At 41.7% G+C, this 12,233-nt stretch overlaps 1 protein-coding gene across 9 annotated transcripts in view; it reads right to left on the reverse strand.

The window, feature by feature from the left end:
- adgrb1a (adhesion G protein-coupled receptor B1a) overlaps positions 1–12,233 on the reverse strand; it is a 299,558-nt gene that overhangs the window by 68,982 nt on the left and 218,343 nt on the right. For 6 of the 9 annotated variants that reach the window (XM_080194592.1, XM_080194591.1, XM_080194590.1 and 3 more), the window contains one exon: positions 8,930–9,028. The exons of the other annotated variants lie outside the window; for them this stretch is intronic. In XM_080194592.1, coding sequence (XP_080050718.1) covers positions 8,930–9,028 — 99 coding nt within the window. The remainder of the gene's footprint in view (positions 1–8,929; positions 9,029–12,233) is intronic. 9 annotated transcript variants of the gene reach the window in all.

The raw sequence follows: 12,233 nt of genomic DNA on the forward strand, positions 1-12,233 counted from the left end.
AATAGGTGGGAAAGCAAGTGTGATGAGGAAATAAAAGTTTACAAATGGATATTGACAGGCTAAGGGAATGGCAGATGGAGTTTAATGTGGATAAATGTGAGGTTATCCATTTTGACCGGAAAATAAAAGAGCAAATTACTATTTAAATGGGAAACAGATTCAAAAGGTGTCTGTGCAGAGGGATCTGGGTATCCTTGTTCATGAGTCTCAGAAAGTGGGTGTGCAGGTGCAGAATGTTCTCAGGAAGATAAATAGAATCTTGGCATTAATTGCAAGGAGTCTAGAGTATTAAAGTAGAGAAGTGTTGTTAAAATTCTGTAAGGCATTGCTGAGACTACACTTTTGCACTCAGTTTTGGTCACCTTCTTTGAGGAAGGATGTGGTGGCACTGGAGGTGGTTCAGAAGACCTTCACTAGATCGATTTCAGATTCGAAGGGGCTATCATAAGAGGAGCCGTTGAATAGCTTGGGTTTGTCTGCACTGGAGTACAGAAGAATGAGGGAGGATTTGATTGAGGTTTATAAAATGTTCAACGGGATTGATAAAGTAAATATTAACCAAATGTTCTTCCTTCTCAAACAGCATAGGATAAGGGGTCATAGCTGTAGAGTAAGAGGGGGGAAGTTCAGACAGAGATAAGGAGCAGCTACTTCTCAGAGGGTTGTGAATCTATGGAAACCATTGCCCCAGAGTGCAGTGGATGCAAAATAAATCAATGAATTCAAGAAAGAGATAGTTAAATATCTGATCAAAAGTGGGATAATGGGCTATGGGGAAAAGGCAGGCAAATGGAGTTAAAATGAGATGGAGACATGATCATACAGAATGGCAGACAGGCCTTGAAGGCCTACTTGAATTGTCTACTCGCGCACCTAATTCCTATGTTCCTTAGCAGATAGCATTCCTGCCTCTTAGCCAAAAGTTCTGCATTCAAATCCCACTCCAGGACTTACTGGCCTAGGGAGGAACATTCATAATAAAACTCAACTCCTCACCTTTCCAACATTTCCCCAAAAGGGGAGCGAGTGGGTGAAAATTCAAAACAAGTACATGCTTTATGGGGTGGGTAGGGTTGGGGAGGGAAGGGTGAAAATACTTAAAAGGAAAAGGGGAGTGATTAAATAATTGTCTTATATAAATTAAAGGTGGCGTAGCTGTAAATAGAGGCCAACTTATGGCTCGGGAATTACTTCTGGAGAATTGAAGGTGTTTTGGGTTACAAACTGTTACAGAACCGAGGGTTTAGTCTGCTGCACTATACAAAGAGGAACCAATAAGATATTATAATGTAAAATTCTGGCCACATTACACCCCTACTTCTGGCAGGAATTTGAACTGGTGCCCTCCTTGGACCAAATCATGATTTTTTTGTGTGGAATTTAGGAACCAGATTCTTTGTCAGTGGCAAATTACTCAACACTAATCTACTTATCTATTTTAACACTAATTGATATGGACCAAGTATCATTATGTAAAAGACAGTAAAGTTAAAAGTATGGACCCAACCTACCCATTTTTGTTGAACTAGGCTGCATTATTGCACACAACTCGTAAGAAGTATGAAAGTACAGTGATGCATGAATCTTCTCAGATTTCAACAAAACTCAATACATTCAGAAACATTTCTGTGGAATGCACCAAATGAAGTCTTTGCAAACATAACTCCCTGGCTGGATTTTGATAGAAGACTAATTTAAACCAATTCTTATGAGGAAGCCTCTTGTTCCTCAATTTGCAAAGTGCTCTGGGGTCACAGAGCGACAAAGTTAATGAGTTTCTGTGTACAGATCCTTAAATCTACATGGAAGGAAGGCTCTGTCAGAATCCAGTCAAGCAAGTAGTCTAACTGTCAGAATGATCTGATGATGACAGTGAATAGTGACACTGTACAAGACATCAGATGAAATATGAAGCCCATTTTAGGAAATGTTATAAATGAGCCATGTGCAAAAAGTGATTACAATTCCTGCAGAACAAGTTTAAAGATAAATTTTATTCAGACATTGTAACATAAGGTTTGACCAAAGTTTCTGCCATTAATGGACAAAAACCTTGCAAAAACCAAATGAATTAAGTTCCTGCATGATTTGCCCAGATATCCTGCCATAATTTTTTTTGCATTTCTCTGGGTTTTCTGTCAACCTCTCACTGAAGTTATGGTTAGACATCTAGGGAAAAACATAGTCTTGCAGGAATTCAATGCTATTTGATTTTTGAAACGTGGGGAATGTCCTTTCTATGGATTTTTCATTTGTCATAAACAATAAAGTCAATTGGGCATTTTTCTTCGTAACCCAGTATTAGATTACAAAAACATAATACAATGTAGAGATTGGGATCTAAATCCATGATTGTCAAAATAGATAAGTCAACACCTACACTATCAGGTACAACAATCATTTATCTGAACAAGTCCTATCTTAGAAAATCTTGTTCTTCATGTATTTTGTCCAACACTAGTTTCATTCTTCATCTCTCAGGATCATTGAATCACGTCAGTTTATTTATTTATTGTTACAAGTAGGCTTACGTTAACACTGCAATGTAGTTACTGTGAAAATCCCTGAGTTGCCATACTCTGGCACCTGTTCGGTACACTGAGGGAGAATTTAGCATGGCCAATGCACCTAACCTGAATGCCTTTTGGACTGTGGGAGGAAAACAGAGCACCCGGAGAAAATCCACACAGACACAGGGAGAACATGCAAACTCCACACAGTCAGTGACCCAAACTGGGAATTGAACCGGAGTCCTCGGAACTGTGAGACAGCAGCACTAACCACTGAGCCATCATTCAGTTTTGACGGAGGCCATTCAGCCCATTAAGTCTGCAAAAACTCTCCGACATAGCATCTTACTGTGGCCCTCCCTCCATAACCCTAGATTTATACCCCACTGATCCCCCTAACCTACATGTCGTGGGACACTAAGGGGCAACTTGGCATGGCCAGTTCACCTAGCCTGCACATCTTTGAACTGTGGGAAGAAACCAGAGCACCTGGAGGAAACTCACGCAGATGGGGAGAGAAAATACAGTCAATCAAGTCTAGAATCAAATTTGGATCCCTGGTGCTGTGAGGCAGCATGCTAAACATTGTGCCACCGTGCCCGCCTTCATACTGCTTACAGCGCTCAGCAGACTGATACTTTACAATTCTGATACTTTAGAATGCCACACACCTCGTGAACTTGCGGAGGAGATTGACAAGAATTAATCCAGGAACGAGGGACTCAGAGAGGCTACAGAAGCTGGGATTGTTTTCCTTAAAATGGAGAAGATTAAGGGGAGATTTAATTGCAATATTGAGAATTATGAATGGCCTTCAGAAGAGTAGAGGAGAAACTGCTCCCACTGGTCAGTAGGTCAACAATCAGTTGATGTAGATTCAACATTCTTGGGAAAAGAGCTAGGGGCAAGATGAGAAGAAACTGCATTAGGCAGCATGTTGCTATGATTCGACATCCACCATTTGAAATGGTGAAGGATTTAGATTCAACATGCATTTTCAAACAGGGATAGAACGGCCAATTGAAATGGAAACAAAAACTGCAAGGCTACGGAGAAAAATAAGTGCTAGACTAATTGAACTGTTCTTTCAAAGCACAAACACAGGCACAATGGGCTGAATGGCAAGAGAACACAATGAGCTGAAGGTTTTTTTTAGGCTTTGTAACTCTATGGCTCTCTCTGGCCCTGAGCTATGCAACGATTCTATGAGAACACAAAGCTTTTGGCCTTACTGGTCTTGCATTGCTATTTCCCATATATTACAGCCTCAAAATGAAAATCATCATGATCCTGTCATGAAACTAGGATTGTGACTACCTGAATCCATATCACATTAAGCAAGCAGGGATAGATGTCTTGAATTCCTTTACCCTTAGCTATATTATAACCCATTATCTCGAAATTAAAGTATAATCACTACCAGCTGAAACCCAATCATCTTTTTATCATTGCTGGGAAAAGGAGGGGTGAACAGGATGCACATAATTGGGTACAATGGCTTGGATGCTTCCTCTACTCTCCACATAGTCCCTTTCCACTCTGGCACTCCATTGAACTTACCGTCCATGGGCTAATATGGAAAGCAGGCTTAAGTTACGTTAAAAAAAATCAACTAGCATGAAAAAACTGACAGGGAAAGACATGGGGTGAGATTCTTTGACCTCCCAGTCGGCAGGCAGTAGTGCGTTGTTTGCCGGTGGAGGGATTCTCTGGTCCCACTGCTGTCAATGATGTCACCCCATGCCAATGGGAAGCCCACAGACAGGGATGCGCTGCCGGTGGAACTGGAAAATCCCACCACATGAACAGCCAGAGAATTCTGGCTCAGATTTCATTGAGCCTGACCCATTGAGCAACATGAATCCTAATAACCTTCATCTACAGCAAAGGGCAATTGAGCATGGCCAATCCACCTAACCTGCATATCTTTGGGCTATGAGAAGGAACTGGAGCACCCAGAGAATACCCACGCAGACATGGGGAAAACATGCAAATTGCATATAGATGATCACCGAAGGCTCCAATTGAACCCAGTCACTGGACTAATCACCCAGAGGTTCAGGCTAACATGGGGTCAAATCCCACCAGGCAGGTGATGGATTATTAATTTGGTTAGTCAATTCAATTAGATAAAAATATTTGGAATGGAAAGCAGTCTCAATAATGCTGACTATGGAACTATCACTAAAAACACATCTGGATGACTGATGCTCTTTAGAGAAGGAACTTTGCCTGCATGTGACCAGAGACCTACAGTGATGTGGTTGATTCTTAACTAAGGGACAGGTGACAAACGTTGGCCTTGCCAATGGTAGTCATATTTGCAAGATTGAAAAAATAACATTCAACACACGACATTTGTCATCATTAATTGCAATCAGCAGATGCAGACCCATTAGTCATTCAAAGCAAGCCATTGGCACAGTGGTTAGCACTGCTGGTTCAATTCTGGCCTTGAGTCACTGACTGTGTGGGATTTGCAGGTTCTCCCAGTGTCTGCGTGGGTTTCCTCCGGGTGCTCCTGTTTCTTCCCACAGTCCAAAGATGTGCAATCATGCTAAACTGTGCATTACTGTCCCAAGATGTGTAGGTTAGGGGGATTAGCTGGACGAATATGTGGGATTAGGGGGATAGGACTTGGGTAAAATGCTCTGTTGGGGAGTCGATGCAGACTCGATGGACGGCACAGCTCCTTCTGCATCGTAGGGATTCTGTGGTTCTAAAGATAGTCTGCAGCACTGAACTCAACTGTTGTTGCAAAGGTCCACTGCAGAAACCCACAGTGCTGTACACATGCACAGATCCCACATGAAAGCAGTCTGCAGCCCCTTTGGTGAGCCTTGAAATCTTGGTTGACCAGGAGATCATTGTTCACAGAGTGCCAAATTGTTACAAAGGCTTATTAACTGCCCTTTAGAAGGAAAATGGCAGAGGCATACATTTAGGTTTTGTGCCCTAGGCTTTTTGTTCCAACACTATATTTAGTTATTCTGTGCATACTGAGGTTAGGCCCTACGGAGGTGATTTATAGTGAAATGCTACAGTCCTTTTTAATCAACTCCGGAAACACTACATGGCAAAGTGGAAATGACAGCATTTCACAGGCCATGAATGCTTACAGAGGATTATCCCACACTAATGGAATTAATGAATTTACAAGGCATTTTTTAAAGACGAATGATAAAACTGGCAATAGATGTTCCTTTTGTTATAAATTTAAAATGTGACATGAAAGCTTTGATTATAACCCACACCAGCATTTCTTACATTAGGAAATATGCAATGATAGTTCAGTCTTCACATATCCAGAACTTTCAACCGATTTTTATTTAAATCTGGGTGATTTGTGCTTTAAAATAATTTACTTTTGTGCAGTCGGTATTACCGTGAAAGTTATTTTGAATAAATTAAATAGCTTTTTCCACTGCAATTAGGTGACACAACATGCATCATATCTATTCTGAATCTTTTGGGCTCATCAACATTTAACGTGAACCCCACATTCAACGGTGTGGCATCCGCCTCCCTTTTTTAATATACATCTTGACAGCCAGCAAGCGACTCTGGAAAGCCGTGTGATTAGTACGGTATTAGGAGTGGTTGAGCTACCTCCAAAATTAGATTGCTGAGTCACCTCAAAAGAAAAACTTCAGTTGGACAGTGACCCAACAGTTAAACTTCACTCCACGCATCTTTGGAACTGAAAACATCATTAACATTGAAAATGTAAACAACCTGTTGTGTGAAGGGTGCCAAACAGGGGCAAAAAAAAATGCTGATCTGACTTCACAATAAAATAAAATCTACAATTCTAAAGTGGCTGCAGAAGTGGAGGCACCTTAATGCATATGTGGATAAATCACTGCAGTTGACAAATGTGTTGACAGAATGTTCAATAAACCATCTGGCATCCTGGGCTTTATCAATAAGGGCATAGAGGACAAAAGCAAGTTATCTTAAACTTATAAAGAAGATTGAGTTGGCCTCAACTGGACTATTGCACATAGTTCTGGCCAACACACTTTAGGAAGGATGTGAAAGTGTTAAAAGAGAGCAGAAATGACTCACAACAATGGTTCCAAGATGAAAGAACTTGAAAGATTGGAGAAGTTTCCCCTGGAGAGCAGAAGGTTCAGAGGAGATTTGAAAGAGGTATTTAAAAATGAAGTGCCTGCACAGGGTAAGTACCTAGGGAGAAACTGTTCCCGTTAGTGGAAGGATTGAGAACCAGAGGACCCAGGCGTAAGGTGATTTAGCAAAAGGGGCAACAGTGACACGAGGAAAATATTTTTCACAATGGAATGCACTACCTGAGGGTGTGGTAGAGGCAGGGTCAACTGAGGCTTTTAAAAGGGAATTAGGTTATTATCTGAAATGGAAAGGTTTACTAAATTTGCTTATTAAAATGCAGTGGAGTGGCACAAGGTAAATTGCTCCTTCAGAGGACCAGCTCAGGCACAATGAGCCAAATGACCTTCTGTGCTGCAACCATTCTATGATTCTATGAAAATGGATGGAGAAAATGTCACAGTTGAACGTGAAACATGTATTGCCAGAAATGTCCACATAAGTATCAGTGGCAATTGACTGATCTCTAAGATAGGGACAATCTCTAAGGTAGGGACATGTTCGGCACAACTTTGTGGGCCGAAGGGCCTGTATTGTGCTGTAGCTTTTTCTATGTTTCTATTTGGCAACACCAGTGTCGAGACATGAATATTGTTACATCGCATTTAATTGAACACAGCTTTTGTCACATTATTCGACACAGAATTAAAAAATTTGTAATTGCAGGTGCTACCAATTCCCCATTTTAAGAAAAATAATTGCGAATCGCAGAACTAATGCTGAGGTTACACATTCCGGATTCCTGCAGCAGGCGAACACGCTCAGTGTGAATGATCGATTGCAAGCTTTGTCAAGTTTTTGAGGCAAATGTATGCTGACTCTCGGTAACATCATCCAAGGAAATAACTCAAGCTCTCCATATAAACTGGCACCCTTACTTCACAGCCACTTCTCACAATGCTTCCACTGTCTCTGTGTTATTAGACTGCTCATGCAACATTCAATACAGGGTAGCTGCAATTTCTTCCAACGAAACATCAAACAAGTGCCATGAGGAATTGTCTTCCATTATGGAATCATAGAATCTCTACCGTGCAGAAAGAGGCCACTCAACCCAACAAGCTTGCACCGACAACAATCCCATCCAGGCCCTATTGCTGTAACTCCACATATTTATCCTGCTAAACTCTCTAAACACTAAGGGGCAATTGAGCATGGCTAACCAACCTAACCTGCACATCTCTGGATTATAGGCACTCTTGTTATATCCTGTAAGCACTGCGGTTTCTTACTCTAAGCCTTTAGCAGTGGAATCCCTTCATGTTTTTAAATTAAGTTTACTTATTTATTATTTATTAGGTTTAAGTTTATTTATTATTAGTGTCACAAATAGGCTTACATTAACACTGCAATGAGGTTACCGTGAAAATCCCCTAGTCGCCACACTCCGGTGCCTGTTCACGTAGGCTGACAGAGAATTTAGCATGGCGAATGCACCTAACCAGCATGTCTTTCGGACTGTGAGAGGAAACTGGAGCACCCAGAGGAAACCCACGCAGAGATGGGGAGAACATGCAGACTCCACATGGACAGCGACCCAAACCTGAGTCTCTGGTGCTGTGAGGCAGCAGTGCTAACTACTGTGCCACCGTGCCGCCCACTAAATTTTTCACTTCGCAGTCAACAGGACAACAAACCACTCACCAAATCTTGTAGTCCATCTAAACAAAAAAGTCCATGGTGCACCGTATGTCAGTAAGATGAGCGTGGAGTGGAAATGTATCGGCGCAATAATCCAACTGGATTTGGGAGCATGCAATGCAATAATCTGGAAATGTGCGATGCGATGATTCCGTTTGGATTTATAGGAGTTGATAGCACGGCATTGCTTGGGTTACCACTGTGAAGAGACCTTTAACTACCGCCCACTCTTTCAAAAAAATTGTAAATGTAAAAAGTGCATTTCAGATCCACTTCTGCTGGAAGAAAGCTAAAGTTTCATCAATGCATGGCAGCGAACCCATTTGGTGCCATCTTAATTGGGAGATTGGAATAGAAATTTAGTGATTGCTTCCACAATGGAGGAAGAACAGACAGCTAGCTGGATTTTTTGACTTTTTTTAGTCACTCAAGTCGATTAAACAGTGGAAAATTTAAAACCATTTAAGCGTAACGCCAGCAAAAGCTGCTGTTAAAGTAGTCACAATTTCACTTTGGGCACGAGAAGTTTTTTTTTTCAAATTTTTTTCCACCCACGCATGCAATCTGCTTAGCAAAACCTCAGATCAACTGTTGGTATGGCCTTCAGAAGATAAAAAATAAAAACAAGTATTGAAATTACAAGAACTAACATGGCGTTACTGGTGACTGTAGCCGATACTTCAGCTGAAGATATAACTCCACACTTGGAACATTTGAGCGTCAAACCGTAAAGGGGAACTGTCATCTGACTGCAATTAAAATTAAAAGACTGAAACAAAAATTGAACTTCAACACAAAAATCAGAGACAAATAATATTCATCCAGAAAAAGAAAGCTTCGCAAGACTGTTCATTTTGTCAGTAGTTAACAGAAAGACACACATGTAAAAGGAATCTACTCAAAATAACAAGCAATATCCCATATTTCCTTGAAGAGGAGCAAAACTTTACTGGCAATGTAGTGAAGTTCTGAAGTGAAGCCATTCTCACATTCCAATTTTATATTCTGTAAGTGTTGTGATTTTTGTCCTTCCAATTAGTGAACTGGTGTGTGTTCAGTAATACATTAAAAGTAAATGGCCACGTCAAGCATGCCAACGGTGCTTTTAAATTTGTCAATAAAAAAAAACAAAGATATGTAAGATGGCATCCTTTTTACTTGCTTGGGCTTTAACCAATTTTCAAAATGATTTTAAGTATTAGCGTCACAAGTAGGCTGACATTAACGCTGCAAAGTTACTGTGAAAATGAATTTCACAGTAACTCACTGCAGTGTTAATGTAAGCCCTACTTGTGACTAATAAGTAAACTTTTACTTTAAATCCCCTAGTTGCCACAATCCGGCGCTTGTTTGGGAGAATTTAGCATGGCCAATGCACCTAACCAGCACATCTTTCGGGCTGTGGCAGGAAACCGGAGCACCCAGAGGAAACCCAAACAGACATGTGGAGACTCCACATAGACAGTGAACCCAAGCCGGGAATGGAATCTGGGTCATGAGTGCTGTGAGGCAGCAGTGCTACCCACTTTGCCACCGTTCCAACACACAATCCCCTAGCATCAGATTCTTACACAAATTGCTTAGAACTTACGTTACCTCACTAAAATGATGTGCACCCCAATCTGCTGCAAACTCTACACTTTTCCATGACTTACACTATGTTATTTGGCCTAAAGTTTTAAGTTTTTTTTATTAGTGTCACAAGTGGGCTTATATTAGCACTGCAATGAAGTAACTGTGAAAAATCCCCAAAGAATCAAAAATCACTTCTTAGGAAACACAAAACAATCATTATCCTTGCTGGTCTTTTTGCATGTTCAATAGCCTCAGTGTGTGGTAATGTATTTTAGCCTTCATTATACGGAACATATAAAAAGTAAAAAAAAATCAAAAGGCATCCATTATTTGATGGAACTCAGTCCCAGAAGAAATGCTCATCATGGTTTCGATAGTTGTTCACAGGTAGAAATGTTCCGAATAGAACAATCAGTTCAGGTTCTGTCAGTTTGAGGTCTAGTTTTCATGACACAGTCACTCGGGCGAGCATATATGAGCCAGCACAAATTTGTAAATTCTGTTTGACTCACTCGATTGAGCTTTGTGATGAGTGGATGAAAGCAGTGTGGTTCATGCTGCATATTTTAGCCTTCCAAAGAGTATTTGATAAAATATCACACACTCCTTCACTGTGGCCAGGTAAACGTTCCTGAAACTCTCTCGCTAGCAGCACTGTGGGTATACCTAAACCACGTGGACTGCAGCGGTTCAAAAAGGGAGTTCACCACCGCCTTCTCAAGGATTTTAGCATTCCCTTATCACCACCTCCACGCTAGCAGGTTTGTAGGAACGGGGCTTGTAAAAATCCAGAAGTGGAACTTCCCGCTACCTGACTGCCCGCCCTGACCTGATCATTTACAGCAGCAGACAGGGTGTGGTTGTGGCGCAATTGTAGAAATACCTGAATTAAGAAAACCCACTTTCAGTCTTGAGGGTCCTGACGAACATATTAGTGTGACAGCCCACTGAGATACTGGGGAGCGGGCAAGGATATAAATTATCCATACTAGACCTGGGTGGTGGGGTGGTACAGGGGTTAACACTGCTGCCTCACATTAATGGTTCGATTCTAAGCTCAGGTGACTGTGTGGAGTTGCGCGTTCCCCCCTTGTCTGAGTGGGTTTCCTCCGGGTGCTCTGGTTTCGTCCCGCGGTCCAAAGGTGTGCGGGTTAGGTGGACTAGCCGTGCTAAATTGCCTCTTAGTGTCAGAGGAGTAGCTAGGATGTATGCATGGGGTTTGTAGGGTCAGGGTTTGTAAAAATCCAGAAGTGGACCTTCCTACTGCCTGCCCTGACCTGATATTTTACAGCAGGGAACAGAGCATGGTTGTGGGGCAATTGTGAGGCAGACAACCTGCCTTGGGGCCTCAATAAGCCCAATTAATGGCCAATAACGTGCCCTAAGATGCCTCTGTTTTTTTTTATCCATGGGTTGGGTTGGTCCATTACTATGTGGGTAGCCCGCCAACTTTAGCTGCAAGGGTTGGTGTTGGGGGAGGGGTGTGTGGGGGGATAGGGGTGCAACTCCTTTTCAAGTTCCCTGAGCCAAGAGGTATCTCCTCCAAGGTCATACTTCATCCTTTAATGAACCCTAAGCATCTCAAACCCAGTCCCCAGCCCCGGCTCTGCTCGCTGGATCAGCAAGACTGGCACTGATGTTAACCTGGATTTACCAAAAATCCTAACCAATGGGACGAATGGTGGTTTTTTCGTGCTGTACTGCGCCAGGAGTTTGTACATCCATCTGCATTCAGAACTCATATTCAGGCTAATGCTATGAATCCCAACTGGAGATTCATGGAGTAGGGAATAAATGAAAAAAAAAATTGTAATTTAAATGTTAGATGTACATAGGAAAATGTCTTTGCAATGACACAACTGGAAATTGACTTTAAGAATTATTTAAATATTGAAGAAAGTGGGGGTAAGATATAATAAATCAATGAGCTGCTGATTTTAAAAAGAGATAGCAGGAAAATTGCAGAACAGAACGCATGAGGTCTAGTGCAAAGAAGCAAATGTGACAAATGTAAGAATGAAACCATTTTGAAATACAGCTTCCCACGGATGCTGTCAGACCTGCTGAGAATTTCCAGCATTTTGTGTTATTGTTTCAGATTCCAGCATCTGCAGTATTTTGCATTCATTCAGATAGAGCTTCCTTAATCAGTTGGAAGGAGCTGAATAACATCAAGTTTTGGAGCATTGTCTGAGCCCCACCACCCCCCTCACCACCCCCCCCCCCCCAACACCCCCCGTCCCCAACATTCAAACTCAGTGGAGAGATAGGTTGGAGCTCTCTGACAGCTGCTGATGGTCTCCAGTGAGACTGCTAAGCTTGGGTCGAATGAGTGACAGATTCTGAGTACGACAATGCTGTTCATTAGGGCCAATGAAA

This window comes from Carcharhinus amblyrhynchos, chromosome 8, assembly GCF_965287045.1.
Source record: "Carcharhinus amblyrhynchos chromosome 8, sCarAmb.v2.hapA, whole genome shotgun sequence".
Lineage (NCBI taxonomy): Eukaryota > Metazoa > Chordata > Chondrichthyes > Carcharhiniformes > Carcharhinidae > Carcharhinus > Carcharhinus amblyrhynchos.